Consider the following 27,584-nt stretch of genomic DNA (forward strand, 5'->3'; position numbering starts at 1 on the left):
GAAGCTGTGCATTTGAAGAAATGATTTGGGCTGTTTAAATCTTATTTGCGATAAGAAACTGCACCGGTTCAGAGATTTCCGGGAGGACAGGTTTATCTTGATAAGCTTTTTCATGAGTATATCATGTTCCTCGTTTCTCTGGCAGCCCCCTCTATCAGCTGTATGTGAAAGGGAGCATTGTGCCCCTGACCATGCACATTGTTCTGTCTTCTCTGAACCTAAATAAGAAGTTCCTCTCTCCTCTGAGTGTATGGGGAAAGTGGCAGAAATCTCATTTAAGATTTTCTGCAACTAGGCATGGCGCAGTAAGCCAAAGTATAATCTGGCCTCTGTTCTGCATCCCAACCTGGCTCGCAAGTCTCCTTTGACCTCCTCCCTCCTAGTTATACACACCTTCCTTCCTTCCTTCCTTCCTTCCCCCCCTTTTTTTTCCCTTTTCTTTTCACACTGTAGAGGTTGAAGTGCCAGACCCTGCAAACTGATAAGATAAGAACCCCATGATGCATTGCCATGAGCCAGGGGTCCCTACTGGGTCCACTGACGCACGCAGCCCTCCCCTGATGTCAAACAGCTGATAAGTAGCACCTTGGCTCTGGTCCCAAACCTCTGTGCCAAGAGGGGAAAAAAAAAGGCTCTTTGTCTGGAAAAGGCAGCTCTGTTGAGATATTTTTTTAACATCGTGCTGCTTTTCTTGAATTCAGGCCAGAGTTCTGTCTGTTTAAACTATTTAGTATTATTTCTGAATTGTTTGGCAAGAATAGATGTCCGCTCAAAAAAGTGTGTTTAATTCATCATGCGTGATGTATATTTGACTGTACTTGCAGCATCAGACACACAATACAGCGTGTACTGTTTATAAAGCACGAAGAGCCAAGCCCGAGTTACAATGATGTTTAAAGCTGTGTGAAGCATGCTTTTCAAGAACCTAATATCTTACCGTCTATCAGAACAAAAACAACAAAAACAATCACAAATTTGACTGCATTTATAATAAAATGTCAAGATCCTAAGTATTCTATGATTCTATGATTCCGTAGTAATACATATAGGAGAAGAGTACTCTCTGGAGACCTTCTCTTTTTTATTTTTTTTGTTCATCTTTATAGTTCTTACTGTTTGGCCTTCTGTATTAAATTATGGTTTTAGTACTTCAGATTTTAAAAGATGTGCTCATGGTATTACATTTTCTCTTGTTAATTTTTCTTAACAAAATAACTTTCTAAATATTGCAAAAGGCTAAAAGGTTTAGAAATAAGATGGGGTCATTAACTTGCATGACTTCAAAGCTGTAATTGTTGTAGTATTTTTAAGACCGGAAATGGAATGTGTTTCATAATCACATGCTTATTTTTGTATATTTATGTAAGCCTTTTGTTTGAAAATAGTACATTCATCAGTCTATAAATGTTTCCAAATTTGCATTGTTATTTGCAATTTTTCATGTTTATGTTAAATTTTTCACACTTCAGTGTACTTGCAGATATATTTATGGGAATATACAGTGACAATTTTATTTTACAGAGTTGTAAAGCCAAATCCAAAACAGATGTGCCAAGATGACCCAGTTAATCACAGGTCTCAAAAGCTTGAGTAGCCACTGCAGTGGCTGGTGGTGTTGAAACCTACAGGAGGTGTTGAAGCAGTGGCAGAATGGCACTAACATGGTTACCTGGGGCCAACAATTGAAACCCTTATCAAGAGCTTTTTGGGAAGCTTTGTGACCTAAGGGATTATCTCCTACAACTGATGGGGCTCTACTTTCTGTGCCACCTGAAACAAAGAGCATATGTCTTGTGTGTTGCAAAGTGCAAAGTTGATGGTAACTCTAATGTGTCGTTTTCAGTGGTGATAAAGAGAACATCAGTGTATGTGGTATATGTACCATCTTATACATAATTTGTTAGAATATCTGGACTCATGTTGGGCTACTTTTTGTATAAACCCCTATATCTCACTTGTCATCCATTTGTAGAACTTCATCCATATATCATAGACCAAAATTTGCCCAAGAAGTGTGTCTGTGTTTGAAATGCCAAATGTAAAAGTCTGCTGCAGGACAGCTTTTTGCAGTTACAGAGTGATGCTATCTCAGTGCTGCTCAGAGTTCTGTTCTGAATATACTGCACTTGGGGCTTGCACTCCCCTGACTATGTAGGCAGTGCTTGCATGCAACTTAATGAATGGATAGAGCTTACAGGGTTTGTTCCTCAGTGACTCTTGAGTTGAATTGAATGCACAGCATTTAAGTATAAACCACAAACATGCTTCATTTCTCTAAGGATTGGATGCATAGGTGTGTTGGAAACAATGTGACTTAATAGTATTAGTAGTTTACACAGTTTCTAATTAAGATGAGAATACTAGGTACAGTATTCGTTTTTGTCCATGTTACTTCTCAAGTATGTAGTTGTTTTGAGATACCTAAATTATGCCTGAATTGGGCATCAAGTGATCCATTATGCTTTGGGTTTTGTTTTGGTTTTGTTTTTTCTTTTGTCTGCATAAGAAATCAGAATTGGACAGCGAGGTTTAAATTACATGCAACTCTCTTCTTGGGGAGTTATTAGTTAGGAATAAATTATGTAGTGAATTTCATCAATATACAGTGTTTTTTCACCCTGTACCCTATGATAGTAGCGGGCATTATTTCCTGATTGTATGGGAGGGTGTCTCTTAGCTCTCTTCTGCTTATCAGTCTGGTGGTTCTAAACTTGTTTCTAAAGATAAAGTCCACAAAAAAGTGTTTTCTGCATGCTCCCTATAGAAAAGAAGGGAAAGGTATTCCTGTAGTCCTCTGATGCTTCTGGTTTTAAGAGGCTGTATTCCTTGTAGACTCAGTCCTATTAAAACGAATATGTTATGAAGCATGATTTAAAAGGCTACCATTGAGTTAGCTATTGCCAACAAAATTAAAATAGCGATCCAGATATTTACCCCATACCTGTATGTTCTCAAAATTGTCACATTTAGAAAGCCACTCTTACATCTTTTCTTTTGGTTAGACTTTGCAAGAGGAAGTACAGATAGGTACTGTAATTAGTAGAGGACAAATTTCACCATACACCTTTGGCAGGATGATGTTTCACCCTGGGGATTCAAGAATGATCACCCCCGGTTAATTTTGGAAATAACAACAATTATTATTTTGAATCAAAACATATCACAAGTCCTCAGTGGACTTTAAATACTTTGTACCCACTAAATGTTAATATTTATAAAATACAAAATAACTTAAGTTCTCATTTTATCAGTTAGCATCATTTTAATAATAACATGAAAAGATAATTGTGTTTTAATATAATTATCTAATTTTGGTCCTTTAGCAATTTGGAGGCTGAAATGGATTTCATTATAGTAAGCATTATGATCTCAGTGTCTTAAAGGAAAGCACCAGGCTCTGTACTCTTCTGCTTTTGCTAAAATGATTTTTATATTGCTTATATTACTTAAAATTAATAAAATAATTTTCTTCTGAAAAAAAGCATCTTAGATCAGCAAGATTCAGTATCTGTTTTAAATCCCTTTTAGAATAAGTTATTTAACAAGACAGGTTTTTGTGGGAAGATTAGTTTATTAATAATCTGTGTTTTATAATCTTAATACAGGATGTACAGCATAACATGGAAGGAGGATGAAAATTACATTATGCAGAGTAACTGTAAAAATGTACCCTCCTTCAAAAAATAAAATAGAGATCAGAAATGGGGGGATGTAAGTTGAATTATAGCTTGTGTGAAACAAACTCCACGATGTTCCTTAGAAAAAGCCCCGCCTTTAGAGCCAGAGGGAAATGAGCAGAGAAGGCTGAATTAGTGACTGTAGAAAGGTTAAATATGACCAGACAGTTTACATAGCCATATCAACAGTGCCTAATAGAAATGTAACAGGTAAGGAATGTTTCTGGCAGTTGGGTGCAGCTGAAGCAGTAAGATTTGATGGAATTCTTCTCGATCATTTTGAGGCTCTAATTCTGTGTGGCTGCCCTCTCCTTCCTGGTCACTATGGGGTTTTGGTTGCCTGCTGCTTCTTCACTCTCCCAGAGCAAGTACTGTGTTCCTGTGCCTTTGCTCAGGTATGTTGTGTCACTGTCCTGGGCAGTGGGAACAGCTGCTTGCTGTGAGGCAGTGAGGTTGGAGCATGGTGAGACTGCTTGGGAAATGGATGTGCGTTTTCCCTGCATGCCCTTGTATGCTTCCCCTGCACCTCTGAGAGGTACTTCCAAATTCTCATCCCTCAGGCATTCAAAAGGGATACCAGGAATACCTGTCCGTCATTACTGTGTGTGGTAGTGGACTCTGATGATAAACTGAATGTTTCTTGTGTCCTTTTTTGCTCTACTCCTTCTTCCTTCTATACCGTTTCAGGCTTTTCTGCTTCTTGGTGTGAGAGCTGCAGTAGTGATCTGCAGAACTTTATCTCAACTTCAGTGTTGTTCTGTGCGTTTTCAGAAGCCGATATGAATAATTATGATGGGATACCTTACAAAGAGAAGAGCGTTACTCAAAGAGCAATTATTTGGTTTTTGAGGTTGACAGCATATGCAAACCTTCTCTTGGGCTAAATAGATGTCACATCTTTCATGGAAGAGAGTACAAAACCTGAGGGTGAATGTACAAAAAATCAGTGGATGCCACCAAACAAGAGAGAAGTTGTGAATCACAAAAACCCAAGGGTTGGAAGGGACCTCAAAAGATCATCTAGTCCAACCCCTCTGCAAGAGCAGGGCAACCTAGAGTACATCACACAGGAACTTGTCCAGGCGGGCCTTGAATGCTTCCAATGTAGGAGACTCCACAACCCCCCCTGGGTGAAGAAGGCTTATAATCAAAAGTCATGATAAACTGGAGTAGTGGTCTGTAATGAACCAAAGTATGAAAAATAATGCTAAATACAACATGTGCAAATGTAAAATCAGAAATAGCTAGTTGTAAGTACTGCAGAATTGGGTGTGGGGATAGTAATGGATAGCAAAACAAGTAAATCAAGAAAGTATGGCAAAAATTTTATTAACAGAAATGTTAGAAGTGAAATTTGAAAAAAAATAATCCCACTCTGTTCATCACTGGTAAGGCTGTAGCCAAAGTAAGGTGTGTGTGTTGGAAGACCAAGCTCTGGGTGTACAAATGAGTTGGAATCCAAGGGAAAGTGACAGAAAATGAGATTTAGAAAACATAATGAATTCTGACCCATCTAGAAAAGAGAAAGTGGATTGAAGGGGGCAATATAGAAAATAGCAGCCAGTTTGAGAGAACTTGGTATATGAAGCAGGACAGTTGTTTTTCATAGGAGGTCACGGTATCACAAGAGAAAATGTCAGGGAAATGCTAACTAAACAGTAAGAAATACTTGATAGTAAACCAATATAAACTGGAATGCTTGCTACAGTGGATTTTTAGGAACAGCTTTCAAATGGTGTCTGAGAAGGGATACACTTACAAAGTACTTATTTTTTCTTATAAATTCGTATTTATTCTTGTTTCAGAGCAGAGAGAGTGACTTAGAGGTTCTCCCATGTTGTATTTCTGTGCTGTTTGCAGTGTAATCACATCCTTTTTTTATCACATCTGTTGTGTAATTTGAATCTATAAAAATAAGGATTTAAATCAGGAAGCTTTTTAATAGTGGAAATTAAAATTTTGACTTTATATTTTCACTAATTACCAAAATTACCGAGCATAAAAAGGTGAGTGACCTGTGTTTTAGCCCCTTTAGTTTCTCTCCTGAATCTTGGCAGCAAATAGGAAAATGCAAGATTTATGAGATTTTAGAAACCTCCTGTTTTTTCTTTCAGAGAACAAAGTTTAAACTTCTTTTTGCAGCTTTTTTACTTCTTCCAAAACAGAATTTGGTATGTGAACACTATGCTGTTGTTAAATTAATGTGATTGAGCAGTTAAGTTTGCTTTTACTTTCTGTTCTTTATAAAAGTGTCTTCCAAAATCCATTAGAAGGCATTTATAAACTAGGAGAGGGCAAGAATTCGGGCTGCATTTACTTAAATGTTACCTCAAATAGAAACCTATGGTTTACAGAAGGCACAAAATATTCTTGACCTGTATGTAGACTAAAGACAACTGCAAGTTCAGTTATCTGTCCCAAGCTGTAGAAAAATGCAAGTTGAAGACAGAGAAGGACCCAAGACAGGAACAGCAAAATGAGCAAGCAAAGGGATGGGGTAAATATTTGAATTTCAGAAAATGAGAGAATTCAACTATGGAAAGTCCGTGAACTAGCATGTAATTTTAAAATTGTCACCCTGACAGTGGCTGTGGGAAGTCTGTGCTGGGAAAAGAGTGTGGTGGAGGGGGAGGTGATAAGAAACTTACTAACTAGCATCACGGCAGAATATAACCACAGCATTTGGACTTACTGGGAAATGTATGCATTTAATACAGTGTATGGGGAATAGCAGAAGTCTGGGCAGGAAAAAAATTAGGTGTGAATAAAGGTGTATCAAAGGAACCTGATGTAAGGGATACTGTAGTGTGCGTTTGTGGTGCGGTATTGCTTCTGGTCTGATGGATTTATATATAAAGCATGAGCTTTTCTAGAGAACATGTTTTTGCATATGAACTTGGTGGACATAGTAGATAGGCCACTAATGCTTATGATGCAACTGTTCCAAATAGAATTCAGCAATTCAGCAGGATGGATGATGTTTTCGGATGGTTAGTGTTCTATAGAGAGCTTAGGCTAAGTTGCAGCAGCTGAATGTGCTGTCCTGTGCTGACTGGTTTTGGTTTTGTGTGTTTTTTTTCCTGTGGGTGGCAAAACATACTCTTTCTTCCTTTAATAGTACTGAAGAAAATACATTAAAACAAAAGGAAAGGATAATAAGAGGTTTCACTTTAAAAGAAGGTGTGGGGTTGCAGTAAAAGGCAGGCAAGCTCAGACTTCATGGACCGAAGGAATGCAATGTGTGGATTAGAGGGAAGCAGTGATGCAGCAGTTGTTTTGTCTCTAGCTGTTGTTTTGTGCTGCCTGCACATTAAAAAGAAAAGTTTTGGACACCCATGATTGAAATTAATTTAAAGTGACAGTTTTCCTTCTATTGTGTGAAACCCGGAATGTTATTACAACACTTTATTATAGCTTGGTATGAATTATCCAGATACATACAATTGGTTATTTCCATTAAGCAGTAGGATTTACAAAAAAACTGAAGCAGGTTGGATAATTGTCATAGAAATGAATGCTGCTTAGGCTTCTACAGGGCTATACCTCCTTTAACAAGTGTATTAAAGCATCTGCCATCTTTATGTGAGGGTATAATCTCTGCAAATTCGGCTTGTTTTCCTTTGCTATTCTTAAGTCCCAAATTAAATCCCTCAGTTGTCATTCTATTCTGTTTGCTGAAAGCATCGGGATACTTTCTTGTGGATGTGACATCTGTAGGAACAATTTATTCTTTCCAGAAAGAGATTTCCCTTTAAAGTTTTGATTCACATTCCTTTACCTTGTCAGAGAGGATCTTTCATTGAGAATGTATAACCTTCTGCATATGTAATATTCAATAATATTGACAAGTGAATTCACAAATTCAGAAACAAAACGGATTTGTACTGTATATCTAATACAATATGGTGTTTTAGAAACATTTGTAGAATCGTTGCTGTATTTCAGACTGCTAGATTCAGATTTTGCTAGATACATGTTTGGGGTGAACTGGAAAGTGTCATGGCTGCTCTCAGAGTTTAAAAGTGATCTGAAAAATTGGTAAGCTTTGAATATTCTAGTTATGCTGGGTTTGGATAAGTAATACTGAAAAAGTAGATAGACTCTGCATTGAGGGCATGACAATATTACAGTTAACTCCCATTGAGTTAAGTATTAGGCTGAGAAAGTTGGGGCTCTTCAGCCTAGAGAAGAGGAGGCTGTGTGGAGACCTCATAGCAGCCTTCCAGTATCTGAAGGGGGCCTACAAGGATGCTGGAGGGACTGTAGTGATAGGACAAGGGGTAGTGGGCTAAAACTTAAATAGGGGAAGTTTAGACTAGATATAAGGAAGAAGTTCTTTACTGTAAGGGTGGTGAGGCACTGGAATGGGCTGCCCAGGGAAGTTGTGAATGCTCCATCCCTGGTGGTGTTCAAGGCGAGGTTGGAAAGAGCCTTGGGTGGCATGGTTTAGTGTGAGGTGTCCCTGCCCATGGCAGGGGGGTTGGAGCTAGATGATCTTAAGGTCCTTTCCAACCCTAACTGTTCTATGATTCTGTGATTCTATAAGTGAAAGTTAATGGGAGGGCTTTGCACTTGGGAAAATAAGATTACTTAGATGAAGGGCTTAAAATGCTAGGATCAGAAACATCAGGCCCCTCACTATTTAAAAAACTGCATCCCTGTTATGTGTGAGATATGTCTTTTTGTGCAGCTCTGTGTAATGCTAAGAACTGATGTCTATACCGGTCATTTGACTGGTGTTGAGCCCTCAGGATAGATGTACAGTAATGTGGAAGTCAGAACAAAATGACGGAAAGAAGCGGTTGTCTTCCATGATGTTTTTTTCTTAAAAGAAGTGAGTTAACTAGGGTGGGGAATTGGTGAGGCCTGGACTCAGTCTCACTGGTATACTTGGCAGCAAAGCAAAGTAAGAACAAAGAATGAAAATTAATCTCACCATGCCAAGTGACATTACTGGTGCTTTTCACATCAAAGTGAGGGAGTGAATTTTGTTGAGACTTACTCTGCCCTCAAGACCAAAGTCAGCACCTACCATTTCTGGCTTGGGGCAGGCTATGCTGTAACTTTGTAAACCAGATGGTTGGTTATGAGCAGCCAGTATTTTAGCTGTACAAACTATTTGTTTGGAAATACGGAAGACAGGCAGTACTTCAGATGATTAAAGGGACCTTGACACCATCTCATTTGAAAAAGTTTATGCCGGGTATGTAGAGCAAAGTCATTGTATACAGGAATATAAATACTGTTAGATGTTGTCTTAGGAGTTGTAAATAATATATAAGGTTTCCGATAAGAGACATCGGTGTTGAAATATTTCTTACTTGATATGAGTGTACAGCTATAACATTAAGACTAAAATACTGGTCTGAGTTTGTCTGTAAGTGTCAGGAATCTTAAAAACTTTTAAAGCTGTATGAGTTTATTTCATGTAATGAAGTAGGAGTAATCTGGACTCCTTCAAACTTACAGGAAAACAAAGTTCAGGAATCATTTAAACTCTGTTTCTTTTATATGATTATAAAATTGATATTTTTGAATGTCTTTAGGTTTAATTAGTTAATATTTATAGTACAACAAGGTGATATTTAAATTAACTATTTTAGGCAAACATAGAAAAACTGTATTTCAGTTTTTTAAGGGAGGTCTATGCTTTATTTTGAAATAAGAAGGTAGTGTCTTTGGGCCCTAGAAACCAAAGTTTACCCAGTGTTTTTTACAGTCTGATAGGGTAAAATTATAGGAAATATAGGAGGACAAAACTTTCTAGTTACTGCATATGACAAGGTTCATGTTACTTAAAAAGGAGTGACATTGAAGAGCATACAGACCTCTGCAATGCATTTTTCTGTCTTCAGATGCAATCTGTATTTTTTTATTAGCTGCTTCTAATAAGCCAGTCATTACACAGAGATGACACTTCTCTTAACCTCAGTATTGTTGTTCTGAAGTAGAGAAAACTTTCAGCATCAAGGCACCATGACATTGGTTGGTTGTTTACTGGTAGTGCAACTGAAATAAGCTCTATGCATTAAACAGATAAATGTATAAAATTATTAAATGCTGTCTTATTTTGACAAGCATAACTGTATCCTTAGTGATAGGGGGAAGTTATTAATTTTGTAGATTTCTATCAATTTCAGTAAAGTTCAGTTCTAGCATGTGTGGGGAATGGTTGGACACTAGATGTTTATACCGTAACTTTCTGAAATAGTGGCCTCCTACAGTGAAAAGTTTGAGTTTCTCTTTTTAGAGTGTGTGTGGGGAGGGTGGTGAAGGGGAGCACTAGGTCCTGAAAACAGAGTAGTAGTATTTTTGTCTCTGCATTTGCAATGTTTATGATTGCAACTGCAGGACATCTTTGCAGTGTGGGCATTACATTTCTTTTAGGGAAGTGGAAAGCATAGTCCTTTGATGCAGCAGTCTAGTAGCACTTCCTGGTACACGTTTAAAGTAAAGGCTCAATAAAAACTGTGTGCATGCAGCATGGATGTGAGTTGTTCTGGGAGACTTACTTGAAACAAAGCAAAAAAAAACTGTATTGCTACCTTTTATGAGTATTGTACAGTTAAAAAGTCACTGAATGGGGACCAGAAATAGCTTTAGGACAACAAACCAGGACCAGGGGGTACCCCCATCTGCCAGCCATATGCTGCGGTCCCTGGGGTGGAATGCTGTTGTTTACTCTGCTTCTGGCTTTGTCACTTCTCAGCATCTCAAAGAACTGCAGCCTGCTTCAAGAACTTACCTTCTTCCTTTGCTCCAACTAGGGCTTCTCCCTGTGCGCTGGTTACGGCAGTCGGCAGGGTTCTGCAAATTGCTGGTTCAAATAGCTTTGGCTGTGGAGGGTAACAATGCTACACATTCTACCTTCTCCACAGGTGTTCCTGCTACTGGAGGGTTATATAAAAAGGTTTCAGAGAAACTCCGTAGAGTAGACTACATAGACTAAAATAACTTGCTGGTGTAATTGTTGACATGGAAACAATGTGCAATAGGTAAGACAGTGTTGTACAATGAGCAAATTTTCAGAAAACCCTTTTTATCCTGCATCTGATTGTTTTTTTTTTGTCATCTAGAAAGGCTGAACAGCCCATGTCTGTGTGCAGGAGGCATCCGGTAATTTTTTGGCATTTTTTGGTAGTGTCTTCATAAAATAGATGCATAAAGAGTTGTGGTGCAAGTTATTTGTTTATTGGATCAAAAAAATGTGTTACTTGATCTTTTCTGAATGTCACATACTTTCACATTATAGATACGTGGCCTCTTGGTGTGCTTTCATTCTTCCAGGGTTTTGGGCTGTATTTCACAATCATTGTAAATCAGCAGAGATTAATAATACGATTCTACCTTCCTTCAACCCGAGCTGCCTATTCCCACCCTCACAGTGCTCACTTTTGTGATGACGTAAGGGATCATGGAGTTAGACAGGAGAACTGGATTGTGGCAAAAGCTGCTAAGTTAGTATTTTTTATTTGTTTTGTGGCTTTTTTTTTAATTTGTTTGTTTGTTTTCTCCTCCCTGTTTAATTTTGAACTGTTTTGCTTCCTTATTCCAGTTCTGTGTGATACCTATGCACACAGAAGCTTCATTCCCTTAGCGCCTGAGTACAGTCTTTGTACTCTTTCCGACCTTTGTTCATCTTCATGCCCCTCAAGTTTGCTTCCTTCTTCTCTTTGTGCTTTCTCCTAGATTCACTCTGCCCATTTATGTATATTGAAAGAATGGTTGTGGAGCTCTGTGACCTTTTTCTGCTGGTAATATAACCAGTATTTCTTGAGCCTGCCTATTACAAGAGAAGACAACCATGCCTAAAACCTTGGAGTTGATGGATTTTTTTCATTAGTCCTTTGCTTGCTTCTTTCTTTGTTCCCTTCACTACACTCTGCCTTGCCCACCCTCCACCCCTCCTTAAAAATACGTCAGGATTAAGATTTCCTCAGCTGCTCTCCTACTAAGCACACTTAATTATGAAAATATGTTGTGTTTACTGACCTTACCGTGGTAAGATATCTTGCAGTGAAGTTACAATATGTGTGTCACTGGCATTTGAACATAAGAATTACAGGATTTGCTGGGAAGACATGCCAGGGGACTCAGATGTTTGACCATCAGGTATGTTCATAGCTCATGAAGTAATTTGAACAGTGGCAGCACTATTAAGTCCCCCAAACTGCTCTTCACAAAATTACTAAGCCAATAGCTAATACTGTGACAGTGATACTAAAGGAGAAATGGTCATTTTTGACTGCTCTTATCATTGACACAATATCCTTGAGAGACCTCCTGGTGCCGTTTTTGTTGCAGTACAACAGGAAGTCACTTTTTAGGTATCTTGGGTACACTGTTTTTAGTCTAGATCGTTCATGTCACTGTCAGTTAAATTGTATTAAAGTTTATATTCTCCAGCCTACAGAAGTTTTCAGTCTTGGAGGCTTTCCTGGAGTGAATCTGAAGGAGTTTTAAAAATGTTGAAAATTACCTGTATGTCAAATCTCTTTATTTTGTCTGATTTCAAATTTTTGAAGTTCTTTAGCTTACTTTTCCTATTGGATATTCTGTGATACAGCTTTTAAATTGATAGTTTTGAGGGTGGATCAGTCTGTTTATGTGCTATTTTAGGGATGCCTTTAGAATTTTTCTTTTGTCATGATAAAGTATTGTAATGGGCCTATTACATTCTCATAGGAACTGTTCCGTTCAGTCAGCACGATGGACAGAAATCAGAATGTTAGCCCCCAGGACTGTAACACACTAAAGTGAAAATTTGTGACCTGTCTTGTGGAAATGTGCCTTAATTTCCTGTATTAGAGTGTCTGTCTTATCTGGACGTCTATAGTTTTAAAGTGTTTTCTGAATGTAGCCAGTGGCCAAGTTCAAGAAGGCTTTAGATAAAACCAGGTTATTACAAAGCTGAATTACATTGAAAGATGAAACGATTCTTCCAGATTTATTTTTTTTTTTTTTTCTGGTTGAGTACTTTATTGTCCTTGTCTGTGAAAAATTTGTATAAATCATCATAGCAAAGGCACAATGCAGAACATGCATCCTGTGAACTCGGGAAGGTAGACTGATGAGTTTTTTTTCTATTTTTTTGTAAGGTGTTTCCCAAGTCCAATACAAACACAAGTTTTCAGTTTCAATCTCTCCTGTTTTCACTTCTGTTCTTCCCAGCTCTTCTCCCTCTCTCCCTCCCCGCTTTTTTTTTTTTGTTTTTTATAAGGATGCTTTCTGGAGGTGAACACATTAGTGAGTTACACTGTCTCCAAAACAAACAAAAGAGGGTGGGGAGATGATGAGAGGGAGGAGGACTGGGAAAAGATGCAGCTGCTCATATTTAATTTTTGAAACTAGCATTTAATTCTGTGACATTTGCTTAAGCTTTATAATAAAAACTAAGGGCCCAACTGAAACACTGCGTCTTTGTTTTATTGTGGTTGCCAACGAGAAAAATAGTTTAAAATAGTAACAAATAGATTATTTAGATTATTTGAATTCTTGTCTAAAATAGTATTGACGGAAGATGTTTTGCCAAATGATATCGCATAAGTAGAGGGTTGCCACACCAGTAAGAGCTTGTGGAAAAGCAGCCAACCCCATATGTCGTTTTTTAGTCTGTGGTGCCAGCATCGAAGTCAGTGGATATATTTCCATTTTTTTCACCTGCTAGGAAGCAGGAATCCCTATAGCATTGCGTCCTGTAGTTACTTTCTATTTAACCTGCACAAGCAGCATGCCATCACTGCAAAGGCAGCCACCAGTAACCCAGGCTGCATTAGAAAGAGTATTCCAGCAGGTTGAGAAGGGTGATCCTGCCCCTCTACACAGCCCTGGTGAGGCATGTATGGAGTGCTGAGTGCAGTTTTGTGTTCTTTAGTACAAAAGAGACATGAATATAGTACACTGAGTCTAGTGAAAGGCTATGATTGGTACTGGGACTGATCAGCCTAGAACAAAACAGTCTCAGGGAGATCTTATCCATGTGTATGCTACCTTATAGAGAGGACAGTAAAATAAATGGCACCAGGCTCTTCTTGGTGGTGTTCTGCAACAGGAGAAAAGGCAGTGGGCACAAGTTGAAACACTTTTTCCATTGTGCGGGTAATTGAACCCTGACACAGGCAGCTTAGAGGGTGTGGAGTCTCCGCCCTTGGAGATACTCAAAAGTTGATGGGACAGGACCATGAGCAACCTGCTGTAGCTTGAGCTGGTGGTGGATTCTTGTGTGCCTCTGGTTTGGTATTGGGCTGAAATACTGTCTGTGGACAGTTGAACAAGTATTTTCTCACATTTTTCTGAATGCTAACATTAACAAAATAATATTAACACTATTAGGGAAAAACTTGTGGTTGAGGAACAAAGCTTGAAACAACGTGTGGAATGAATTGTGTTTGGGCCTTCATTGCACAACTCTTCCCATGTTAGTGAGCTCTTACCAACGTAAGTAGTCTCATTGACGTCAATAGGACAACTCCTAAAACTGTTCACCAGTGCAAGTAAGGGTTGCACAATGTGTCCTTGTTTGTAATATACAAGTGTATGTAACACAGTATTTAATTATCACTTCAAATTCCTTTTACTTCAGCGGCATGCTCACTGAAATATCTCAAATTATACTGCTTTTCCTAGGCCACGTTTTACTGACATGGAGATACCGTTACATCCATCACCATAAAATTGAGCAGAGAAAGCATCCCTGAAACATCATCTTTCTTGTGTTCATTTATAAAAAAAGAGCAGAAAAAGAAAATAATTCTCTTCTTTTATTGTGTTTTAAAAAAATTTGGATTGTCTAACTTTTCTGACGGTTTTATGGAGTCAGTGCTTTAGTTTCAGTGCTTAATTAGTCTGAAGGTAGGCTTTCTTTTCCCCACAAAAGAATTAAATAGTTTGGGTTTTGTTTATTGAAATGTCAGTCAAAGTTGAATTTTGTATAGCGAGGCATCTTTGTATCTATATTTTATGGTAATTCCTAATGTAAGGTAAAAAAGCAGTTTCCAAGGTTAATTATGGTAACAACTTTTGGTAACAGATTTTGTGGTAACGACTTTTCAGATCTCAGCTTTACTGCCACAACATCTGCTGTAGCATTCTGGTTGGGTTGAAGGGAAACTATGTTGCACACTCTAACATTCAAGTGATAAAGACATAATCTCTGTCACAAAAACTGGTATTTGGAGACTTCTGGAAGCTTTTCTTTTGTAAAACTTTTTTTCTACTTGCAAGTGTTGGAATTTGGTCAAGGTGCTAGGGTTAGGTTAGAGACTCTTCTGAAACTGCTGTAAGCTAGTACGTATGAACAGCTGGAGTTACATCGGAGGAATTGTGAAGTGTGGAAAGAATACAATGTTAGAATATAGAAAAGTGAGCCTATTCCACTTTGTAAAGGGGATAGATGGTACTCATTTGGGCTGGTGGTACCTTCACAAAGAAATCATCTTTAATGGTGAACTCTTCAGCTAATAGTTAAAATACAAAAAAAAAAAAAAATGCTGGAAGCTGAAATGAAAAAAAAAATTGTTGATACTGGACTTAGAATATGATGGTTTTTTTATGTGATTTTTATTTTTTATTAATACACCCATTTAGTATCCATTAGTAATTTGAAAAGATTAACTGAGAAATGTGCTAACTCAAGTCTTTTATTTAAAATAAAGTGTCCTTTAAAGAAAGATATGCACCAGTTCAGCTTCCATAGGCTTAATGTACAGCTAACAGATGATACTCTTCATGTTAATCAGTAGTCCAGGCTCTCGGCAGTAATTTCTGTCTGTCTTAAAAGAAATGAACTAAAAAGTATCGTGGCTGAGCTTTGGATCAGATAAGAATAGCACCTTGAAGCCTGCTCCTTGCATCCTCTCTGAAGTCTTCCACTCAACAACTGAGCAGGCTTGTGCATAGTACAGTTACAGAATCTGTGAAATCCATCTTTTATACTGATGTGTATATTTCTCTGTTGTATTTTAACCGTGATGTCTATAAAAATGCTGGACTGGCGTGGTTTGTTTTTGAAGAGCTTGCTTGCCATGAACCAGATGAAAACTTTCTGGATGTGGTCATTAGATTTCCTCCTAATAGAGGTTTTTTAGTGACAGAATTCTCTGAGGTTTACATCTTCTCATTTTGTAAAGGATGTTGATTGTATTTTTCTTCAAGCCTTCTATGATTGTAAGGTTGGAGGGGATTAGAAAAGAATGATAAATCTCCATCTGTGGTGCTCCAGATACAGTCCTAATAGTACCAAAGTAGAGAACACTCAGGTGTCTGGTCTTGTTGGCAAGTAGTGTGTTGACTGTGTGAAGTTATTTAAGAAGAGTCTTGTGCCCTGGGAAACTGTCCTAACATGTCTACTAATAGAAGTGTTAAGTGGGATACTTCTTGCAGAAGGAAGAACATTATCTGTTTCCTATTTAGTGAAATAACAGCAAGACTTAGCACAGGCATGTAGTATCCTTCAAAGGAAGTTTCATCATACTGGATCTTGTTTAATAAGTTAAGTAGCATTTTAGTGAACAACACTATGTTTTTACTGGTAAGTAAGTTACAAAGGATTTACAGAACTTCATTCATGGGAGCTCATTTGAAGAAACAAATCAGCAGTAGAACTTTGGTAATTAAAGACAATAGGACTACTGTAGGCAAAAGAGTTTACTCAAAAAGGGAGCTACTCCAGGATCAGGTGTCAGGTGGGAGGAAGACATTACATCAGCCAGAAAGTATTACTGGAGAATCATAAATCAAGAACTTTGTACCAACACCTGTACTCAAGGGAAGAGTTAAGGTATTCTTACCTTGTCTAATTGTTAGATTTTAAGTAATTCTTTTACAGCTGCGTATGATCTTCCCAGAGATTATGTATGTGCAAGTCCCGAGTGTCTTGAGATTTTTTTCTAATGAGTTATAAATGAACTGTTTTTTAGTACTTGTCACCATTGAGTTGAGTAGTGCTGGTCAGGTATGTTTTGGGCAGGAGACAAGGTACCCTGGCTATATGTGTTGCACAAAAGAATAAAAAGAGCAAATAACCGTAAATCATGCTGAGACATTCCTCATGTGTTTGTACTTTCACTTACAAATACATTTTCACTTGCTTGATTTTTATGTTGATGATTATTTTTACCAGTAACCTTACGATGATACAAAACTTTTTCCTCAAGCAAAGACTTGAAATTAATTTCATGAAGTTTGCAAGTCCTAAAGCATATCTATATTCCTTCTGTTAGTTTTTTGCAAAGTGTTCAGTAATTTCCCAAATTTGGTCCCATCGTGCACTTGGAAGGGGAGCAAAGCTTTATACAGACCCCTCAATGTGTGTACTGCAGTATACTAATGAGAACTGGAGGGAAGCTACTCTCAAACCAGGAAAGGAAGTCAGATTTAAAAAGCCCCATGCATAAAATGATGGATAGTATTAGAGTGTAACACTATACATACTGCCCAGCATTATGCCATTCAGACAATTTGAAGTGTGTTTTTGATACCCTGTGAAAAATGATTATTCAGATTAGGAATACATTCACCCCATTAAGCGTATATGTATTTCCTATGGAAAGAGTGTAGGCTATCACCTAATGTGAACTGATTTCATCACCTAATGTGAACTGATTTCATCAACACTCTTATATGGCTTTTTGCTTTTTAACTTAATACTGAAGCAGTGCTCAGAGGTGCCAGTACCTTGCAGTTCTTGAGCCCTGGATTTTGGGAGACATAACCTGCTGAGTATCTGTAGATGTCTAGGGTTCAAGCTTGCAAGAGGCTGGTAATATCAGAAAACACTGTGGAAGGTGGTGGAAACTAAAGGTGCTTATGTCCACATCTTGCTCATCTGGCATGTTCAGGTGCAAAGATACATCTATGGCTTTTCCATCAGGAATAACGAGTTTGAATTGCAAGGTATAAGAAGAGGTGGTTATTGGTGTTCTTTCTGTATGAACACATTCCATCGCTGTTTGGCTGAGCTGGTATTTCTCTTTCTGAAACTGAAGCGGTGCTGCTGGCATCCTGTCTGAAATGTTGCATTGTGTTCTTTGGGCTGCTGTACTGTAGCTGCTGCATGGGTGACTGCACCTGATTGTGGGTGAAGCTGTGATGTAAATATATATAGAGCCTGCAGTTTTATGCAGTATCTGGAAGCTGGCACAGTTAAACAGTCATCTTTATATGAAGATTTGAAATGATAATGATAAAATTTATTATATTCCCCTTTTAAATACCCAAATCACAACAGTATAGTATTTTTGTGTACCGCACTATTGTTTCTCACTGCTAATACTGTGAGCGCTGGAGCTGTGTATTGCTTTTCCTTTAGCAATGGTGGTGGGAGTTGGAGGAGGAGGGACAAAAAACATGAATGGAGCTGCTCATGGATGAGGCTATGAACTGATTTTTTTCAAGAAAAGAAAAATCAACAAGAGGTTTGACCATTCTGATTGCTTCTCATTAGTGATTATGCTTTTTGACGCACCAGTAACGCCAGGATTCACAGAGTTTGGGCACTTGGTTGCATTACATTCCTGTGTACTTAAATGGATTAAGATAAAAAGTCTGACTTGAAAAGGATATTCCAAAACTGACTGTGCCTGTGATTTTGAATCCTGATGCTCTGAACAAAGGAGGGATTGATTTAATGGGATTAATGCTTAATCCAAATGAAGCAATGTACACACATGCCTTGAATGCTTTTGCAAATAACTACAAATATAATTTATACTATTTGTAGAAAGATACAGAGAGGTGGTACTTGTATAAGAAAGAGATGGGGCCAGACAGCTTTAAATAAAGGAGAACATGGGCAAAGTTGTGTTCAAATTAGCTCTTCTGGATTACTTTCAGATATTTTTAAGTTTTTGTTTTTTTTTTTTTTGTACAAATATGGTATTAATTTTCTAGTGCTGATTTTGAGGATGTGTGCCACATCCCATCATTTTGGTATGCCAGATGAGGAAATTGATTTTACTATTATACATTTTTTTCACTTGTATTTGAGGTAAGGTTGTTTTCTGTTTCAGATAATACCTTATCTGTAAAGAGTGTGTCAGCGTGACCTCCTTTCCACCCTCTCCAACTTGCAGATTTTCTGTGTGGTGCAATATATTGTTACTTAGATTATGACTGCTCATATTTGCTTTGGCTCTGTGGCCCCTTTAATTTCGGGGAAGAGTTGCTTATTAAAGCCAAACAAGCCAGTTGTTTGTTTGTTGTTTTTTTCCTTATTATTTTTAAAATGTATGTTTTATTGTTTAAATGTTAACCAATACAAAATGTTTAGTATTTATAGGTACTTCCTTTCCTCTTTAAGAAAAGCTTTCTTGATACATAAAATCCATCCGATTGCTTATATTGACCCATGTATAGCCTCACAATGTGTATTCAAACCATTGGATCCTGTCCAGCTGGGTGAAAGGCATGTTATATGCATCAAACCCTATTTCTAGGGGTTTGAGGAAAGCAATGACTGCAGTCTTTTACAGTGTAAGTTGTTCTGGGATACAGTGCTGAGCCTCCGTAAGTATTAGGCTGGCTCATGAATTTTTATCCATTCTCCTTTGCTTCCCCCTGTGCCCCCAGCCTGGGAACCAGAAACTTTAGGTGAAAACTAAAATTCTTGCCTAATCATGAGATTTGATTAAGCTATAATGGTTTGAGAAAAAAAGCCAAATACCACAACACTAATGAAAAAATTACAAGAATTGCTAATGATGTGACTGACTCATGTTGCTAAATGGAGCAGATTTTTAAACATAGCTCTAGGCTTCAATTCTTTTCAGCTCATTGACAGTCAGTTCTGCTTTATACTGAGCTCAGTGAAGCTATTCTCAGAGGAGAGTGCAGTATGACATGGATTAAGAGTCAGGGAGTGGAGCCATTAATTGATTCAGTACTACACAGGTTATCTAATATCTAAGAAATGTTTTAAATATTTTAGGCACCAAAAAATCTGAAATCAAAAATATAACTTTCAAGTGATTTTTTGCCTTTTTTTTTTTTTTCCTGTGAAAAAGAATGCTGTTGGAGACAGGCCCAAAGGCGAGGAATAATTACTGATAATTGATGTTTGAAGGAGGTTTTGTGTCTTAGTTTATTTTTGAATTCAGTTATGCTATATCTAGGATAGTAAATAAGCAGTGTGAAGCAGCATTCTTATGTACTGAATTAGTTTTTTTAGCTATACTGTTGAATTGTCAGAATGGTTCTTGTCAGGGCATTGGCCAAAGCCAGCTTGGGATGTTCCAGGCAAGTCCAGGAAGTTGCTCTGCAGTAGGAGAGGGCCAGGAGTGGTTCGCAGCAGGCAGTCAGCATGTGTTCCTTTTCCAGTTTTTCTTCATTTTTATAGTCGGAGGTCAAGAGAGCTCAACAATAAGGGTGGAGGAAATTGTGAGCCACCGGGTTTCAGGTCAGTGAACAAACCTAGACATACTCGATTTACTGGTGTAGACAAGCCCACAGTGTTGCCTTGCAGTGTCATTACAATTTAAACCAGTAAAGTGAGTTTCTAAGATGCTGAGTTTGGTATACTTTGTCACATCTCTCAAAAAGCAGTTTTCCCATTAAGATAGAACTAACAGTGATTTATACTCTCTTTTTTTTTTTTTTTTTTTAATGAAGTGTTGATACTAAGTTATTTTCCAAAGTGTGTTTTGCTTCCATCTAAAGAAGACAGCAGCATGTAAGGGCTGTGACAGTGTTTACAGTTTCTGTCTCTCCTAAACCCTAACATAGACATTATGAGGATTGTGGTAATCAACAGAGTGAATATGAACGCATTTATTACATCAGTCTTACTATTCTATAAGCTGTGTCACTGTTACACTTTATTCTTTATTGGTTGTTCAAAGATACATTTCCTTTGAATCCTGTCATCACTCATTTGAGGCTTCTTGAAAAATATTTGTGCCAGTACATGCAAAATTATGTGCTTGCACAGTATGCTCAGCTGCAACAGCAATCCCTAATTTTCTGAGTATTAGTATTTTTAGTATGAGTAATTATTAATTTTTGTGCTACAGGGTTTTTGTGACTTATGAAGCTGTTTGCTTACTTACACTGGGCAGTGGGAGATTGCTTGTGAATTCAGTTGATCTCTTAAAAGATTCTGCTGATGTTATCACTAATGAAATGTTGGAGTTCTTGAAACCAAACCTTTACCAGTAGATCAAAAGGGGAATCCAGGCTTGAGCAGGACAGGCAGTCATTAAATCAGGCAGCCTGCAATACTCACACTGGCTTTGAATGACACACAGAAACAGAGATATGTTGGAAGGTGGTGGTGGTGCTGGGGTTTTTGGTTTTGTTTGGCTTTTAGTTTAAGTACCAACAAGAACAGTCTGCGTAGTTATGCTTTTGAAGCACCAGTGGTCTAGTCCTGATACACTGTGGTGGTTCGTAAACTACACGAGTAACTATTTGTCTTCAAGCAGCTCTACTAAACTTGCTAAATTATCTTCAGACAAAGGCTTTTTTCTTCTTTACCCTGAGTGAAATGAAACCTGTTTTCAATCACAGGACCGCTGAAAAGTTAGTTATTTGTTGAAACAGACTATCACAAATGGTTGGGTTTCTAGTTTATGTTGGAATTACTGGATTGTGGTATTTAGTAAAAATATTTGTATTTTATGTAGTTGGTTTACTAAAATAAGAAGAGGGAGAAATCCACACATAATTTTGTCTTTAACTGTATCTAATTCTTCTATTAATTTCAGGGAAAAAGAAACTGTTTCCTGGAGTATCTGTAGGGAAAAAAACCCAAACGCAGACCCCTCCAAAACACTGTCATACATGCTCTATCTACTGAAAGCCAAGGAGTTATTTAAAAGAAAAAAAAAACCACAAACACCACCACCAAAGAAACCCAAACTCCAACCATAAAATACAAACCCAAAATTTTGGTAGACTGGCATGAGCTATGCCAAATCAGATTAAAAGCTTAAGCCTCAGGCATATGCAGCATGGAAAAAAAGGGCTATTGTTTATTTGGTAGAGTACACCAATGCATCAGTTTATAGAAATACTGTAAGTAAATATGATTGTTTCTTTTGTATTATTTGATTCATGCTTCCTATGCTGAACATCCCAGAAAGAGTGTCCTGCCAGAAGGGTGGTTCTCTCTGGCAGTAAAATGCCTTTTACTAATCAAGGAGTTCCCTGTTGGGTGCTGTTAGGGGCACAGGATGTCTTCTGCCCTCTGTTTTGGATTGAATTTTGCCTATTTTATATCATCCAAGCCTATAATAAATGAAATAAACAAAAAGATAGTAAGGTGAAACACTTGCATAAACCCCAGCATTTCTTGAAAAGCTCTATTTCCACTTTTGCCTTAATATATGTAAGCCACAAAGTGTTTAAGCTTCTTCAAAAGGCTGCTTTCTAATAATGGCACTATTTCTTAACATTAAATTTTGTGAATTTTTGATAGGTTCTTGCTGGGTTTGGTTGTGGGGTTTGTGTCTATGGTTGTATTTTTCAACACAGTAGACTAGCACTTGGAAGAATGGATGACTCTGCCTTAATCTATGTAGAAAATATGTAGAAGTTATTCCTTTTCAACTGTGCAAATATAGTTGTAAGTCCTGTCCTGCTTGCTTCCATCTGCAGATTTGGCATTAAAAAAGCACACCTGCACATCTAGATTTAATGAAATAAAGGAGGGTAACTTAAAGACTGTTGTAGGGTTTCATATATCAGCTCCCATGAATCACTTTTCCCGATCCTTGGGATCGGTGTTGGGACCAGTCTAGTTCAACATCTTTGTCGCTGACATGGACAGTGGGATTGAGTGCACCCTCAGCAAGTTTGCTGGTGACACCAAGCTGTGTGGTTTGTTTGATACGCTGGAGGAAAGGAGTGTCATCCAGAGGGACCTTGACACACTTGCAAGGTGAGCTGATGCCAGCCTCATGAAGTTTAACCATGCCAAGTACAAGGTCCTACACCTGGGTCGGAGCAATCCCAGGCACAGCTACAGGTTGGGCAGAGAAGAGGTTCAGAGCAGACCTGCGGAGAAGGACTTGGGGGTGTTGGTCGATAGAAACTGAACATGAGCTGGCTTCAGTGGGTACTTGCAACCCAGAAAGCCAACCGTATCCTGGGCTGCATCAAAAGGAGCGTGACCAGCAGGTCGAAGGAGGTGATCCTGCCCCTCTACTCTGCTCTTGTGAGACCTCACTTGGAGTATTGTGTGCAGTTCTGGTGTCCTCAACATAAAAAGGACATGGAACTGTTGGAACAAGTCCGGAGGAGGGCCACGAGGATGATGAGGGGACTGGAGCACCTCCCGTATAAAGATAGGCTGAGAAAGTTGGGGCTGTTGAGCCTGGAGAAGAGAAGGCTGCGTGGAGACCTCATAGCAGCCTTCCAGTATCTGAAGGCAGCCTATAGGGATGCTGGGGAGGGACTCTTCATTAGAGACTGTAGTGATAGGACAAGGGGTAATGGGTTCAAACTTAAACAGGGGAAGTTTAGGTTGGATAGAACAAAGAAATTCTTTCCTGTGAGGATGGTGAGGCACGGGAATGGGTTGCCCAGGGAGGTTGTGAATGCTCCATCCCTGGCGGTGTTCAAGGCTGGGTTGGGCGAGGCCTTGGGTGGCATGGTTTAGTGTGAGGTGTCCCTGCCCATGGCAGGGGGGTTGGAACTAGATGATCTTAAGGTCCTTTCCACCTTAACTAGTCTATGATTCTATGACTGTATAATGTTAAAGCAGAGTTTTCATCCTCAAGTTGCTGAAATTGCAGGATGTGTGGAATGGAAATTAAACTCATGACATGGAAATAGAAGTCTTACTTCAGATTGTCATTTCATTGAATTTTGATGTGCGTTATTACAAAACACACAACCCATAAAGGTTTGAGTCCAGGAAATACGTAGATTGAAGTCAAAGAATGCAGACTGCATACATAGGAAAGTTAAAACTATTTTCACTGAGAACACAGATCAACCCCTGCAGAATTTCAGTTGCTGATTTTACTAGCTTTTTAATTCCTAGTTTCTTTATGGAAAGAAAAAGTGTGTGTTTACAATCTAAAGACAGTCTGGAAGTAGCAGGCATTGTGTGACCAACCTGTATTGATCTTTTCTTCATGCAGAACTTAAAATGCAGATACATTTTAATGACTTTCTGATGGTTTAGTAAATCTTCGAAACAGTATGTTCTTTATGAATGACTCTCCAAACACGTTTTCTTTTCAGTTTCTGTAGGTATGAAATTAGACTTTTTCTTAGTTGAGCAAAGTTATATTAATTAGTCTTGAGTTTTCCGTATGTGATGTGATACCTGTATTGGGTGAAAAATCTTTTCTGTTCGTGTGGCGCATGTACTTTTTTATAGATGCCGTATGATTTAAGTTTACAAAATATCACCTAAGGTTAGACAATCAAAGTAGTGGGGATTTGTTTGTTTTTGCCCTGCTTACTGATTATCTCCTGCTCTTACCAATTTAGGGAGAAACTTTCCATCTTTACTAATGAAAATCAGGATGCTCACTTAGCTCTTTTAAGTCAGTTATCCAGATTTGGAGATTCTTGCCTGTAAGTGGGAAAATTGTTATTTAAGGCTATAATATCCACCAGGAGCTGCTGCCTATGTGGATTAAGAGAAAGAATATATTAGAACAGGTTTGAGCTGGTGGGGGCTGATGTGGTGGGAATGATGTAGTGGAGCTGGTGTGGGGAGAATGGCATATGTGGTTGGCCTCTGCAGGTGGGAGTTGTTGGCTTGTGTTCTGGTATTGCTTCCTGAAGGCTTTCATAATAAACATTTGTAAGACATTTTAAAGGATACAGTCATTGACTAGCTTTTAAATTACACCATTGCTGTTTTCAGCATGTTCTGATACTGCATGAAGCATAAACTAGGAAAACTGATTTTATAGCACAAATACTATCTAAAAGAGGTCAGGGTTATTCAGAAGGAAGTTTCTCTTCTGCTGAACCTATGCTGCTTTCTGTAGAGGATTTACAATCACGTTTATATACACAACACAAGAGGAGAAGGTGTATTTAGTCATTACAGCGGTGTTATCCCTTTTCCCCTCAGATCTCATTAAGGCTTTTGTACTCAGATACCTGGTCCCTCTGTGGCAGCCTGGAGCTTTGTTCCACAGGACAGGTGTGCTTCATTCCTGTCTCCTGAAAGCCTTGGCGCTCTTGTGTTCACTTCCCTGTGGCCAGTAGTTTTGTTCAGGGTATTTGTGAGGAGTATGATATCTGAAGGGGCCTACAAGGACGCAGGAGAGGGACTCCTTATCAGGGACTGTAGCGATAGGACAAGGAGTGATGGCTTCCGACTTAAACAAGGTAAGTTCAGGTTAGATACAAGGAAGAAGCTCTTTAGTGTGAGAGTGGTGAGGCCCTGGAACAGATTGCCCAAGGAACAGGTTGTGGCTGCCCCATCCCTGGCAGTATTCAAGGCAAAGCTGGACAGAGCCTTGGGCAACATCCCTGCCTATGGTGGGGGGGGTTGGAGCTAGATGATATTAAGGTCCTTTCCAACACTAGCTATTCTATGATCAGATTGTAACTGTACGAATTTTTGGAATTTTTTTAGGGAGTGTTATGATCTGAGATTTTGAATCTTGCTTCTTTTTCCAAAATTTATACTGGAGTTTTCTTTTTATTGTAGATATTGTAAAGGCCTTTAATCTACAGTTACTTTTATCTTGATAACTCAATTACTAAGGCAACAGAGGGCATGCATGTGAAAGTTTATATTTCTAAAGTTACTTAAGTAACTCCAATACTTAAACGTTGCACTTGATTTCAGTGTTGCATAAGAGTTTTTGTTGCTTTTGCTGCCACTTGCCATGAGAATATTGAATTTGATGCTCTACGAGAAATACCAGTTCACTTCTATATCTTTCTGCCCGGTTTCTTTACCAGTACATTATCTTGCATATCTTGGAAATAAATACTGTTAGAGTCATAGTAGTATATTTCTTCTTGGCTGTTTCTCCCAGGTAGTGTTTACGTCTACTGCAGAGGACTTTTCTTGTACAGAGTATCTTTCATGGATATGATCTGCTTCTACTGTTTTCTGAATGACAGCTCCTTTTTTTAACTGGATATTGTTCTGTCTGGCTGTTGCTGACATACAGATATTTTTTTCATGTGAAGAATTTCATACCAATAATGTAATCAATTAATATTCTCTCTTTCAGGTTTAACAGATGAAAAAGTGAAGGCCTATCTTTCTCTTCACCCCCAGGTACTGGATGAGTTTGTCTCGGAAAGTGTTAGTGCAGAAACTGTAGAAAAATGGCTAAAAAGGAAAAATAACAGACAGGAAGGTAAGTCCTTTTTCTTTGCAGTTAATATTTAGCTTTTAACAGCTCAGTTCTTGGTTTTAGATTTTAAAAAGGAAAACCTAGTTTTGGTAAAACTAGGCTGTTATAATTTTTATGCCAGGTTCTGGTAATTTTTGAAAGGCCAAATAGATTAACAATTTTATTTAATATTTTCAGCCTTCTGGCATTTCTATTTTGCAATATACTGGTATTCATTGTGGAGGTTCAGTTTACCCATTTTGAGTTGGAAACACTATTCTACCAACCTGTAATACCTGTTACATTCATATATTTTGAGAACTTGATTTGGTTGTCTTGGATCTAAAATTGTTAAGTTTTGGATTTAAATTGTACAGTATGTGCAGAATGTAAGCCTCAGTAACATACTGGATATACCATCTCAAAACACATATTAAGTCAGTTTTAGATACGAACTTTGGTACGTAGGTTGTAAAGCGACATGTTGAATTTTCGAGGTATTTCTGCTGGGTATAATCCCTCACTTACATGCTCAGATAACTGTTCCTTATGAGTTGGCCTGGGTTGGTGATGATTGTAAATTTTGTGAGATTGTGTGCAGATACAAGATTCATGCAATTCTAACAGTGACGTGGAATGTAAGAGGTAAAATGCAAAGGAGTAGATTATTAAGAAGGTGATGAAAGAAACACTGGTTTTACTCTGTGAATGCATTGCTCTGTGCCTGACTTCTAAGGTTCTTGGGGTTTAAGTTCTGGTGATAATTCTCATTTGAAATAGAGGAGCTATGTCTTCTTCCTAGGATATAACAGAGTTTTTTCTGCAGAATTACAGAAAAAAGAAATTGGTGATCAGGGTCAATAAGACTATTTTGAGGCAGATTTTTGGTGGTGCTGACTAAAGAGGTTACCTGATGGGAGAGTAAAATTCTGTAACAATAGACCACTTGTTTACTACTTTCTTTGCAGTTTACAGACTGCAGCACTGCAGGATGTCTGTCATTATAATCCACAAATGCAATCAGAAAAATAGTGTTACAAATTGAGTGAGTAAGTCATGACAATGTTTTTAGTAGACAGAAGAAATACTTTGATGTTACAGGAAACAACTAGTACTTATTTTAAAGAACTATGTTCCTGTGAAAATTATAATTTTCTCTAAGATTCTTGAAATCACTACAAGAAGTCATTGCTTGTTTGAAATAGTTTATAGTCTGGGTCAAGGATCTTGATGCTAAAAATAAATGAATGCTTTGGATAACATTTTGGCTTCAAGAAGCTTATATTGTTAAGTGGAATTTATTATCATTTGCTCAAAGTTTACCCTTTTTGTGAGGGAGAGAGTGGGAGACCTGAAAACACATTCTTGTGAAAGTGCTCATGAAATTTTTTGAGCCGACTACAAAAGCAAAGTAATGGCTGACCACTGTCTTCCTAAAGTTTTAATTTCACTGAATAGCTGCAGTGGTGTGATTTGTCCATTCCTTTATTAAACTTTAAACTTCTGTTTTATGGCTAACTCTCCCCGAACTGTTTGATTAAAAGTGTCAAGCAATAATCATGCTATCATTATCATTCAGCTTTTTATCTGTTATGATGACGTGGGTCTTTGCCTTCCCTGCTGCTTCCTTTTTTCTGACATTGATCTTTAA

General features: G+C 38.1%; 1 protein-coding gene across 5 annotated transcripts in view; it reads left to right on the forward strand.

The window, feature by feature from the left end:
• PDE10A (phosphodiesterase 10A) overlaps positions 1-27,584 on the forward strand; it is a 369,406-nt gene that overhangs the window by 235,734 nt on the left and 106,088 nt on the right. For all 5 annotated transcript variants that reach the window (XM_061471384.1, XM_061471382.1, XM_061471381.1 and 2 more), the window contains exon 2: positions 25,829-25,957. In XM_061471384.1, the coding sequence (XP_061327368.1) occupies positions 25,829-25,957 (129 nt within the window). The remainder of the gene's footprint in view (positions 1-25,828; positions 25,958-27,584) is intronic.

Source organism: Pezoporus flaviventris, unplaced genomic scaffold, assembly GCF_033815535.1.
Source record: "Pezoporus flaviventris isolate CSIRO_AGI_PZ_B2104156 unplaced genomic scaffold, CSIRO_AGI_Pfla_v1 ptg000066l, whole genome shotgun sequence".
In the NCBI taxonomy this organism is placed as follows: Eukaryota; Metazoa; Chordata; class Aves; order Psittaciformes; family Psittacidae; genus Pezoporus; species Pezoporus flaviventris.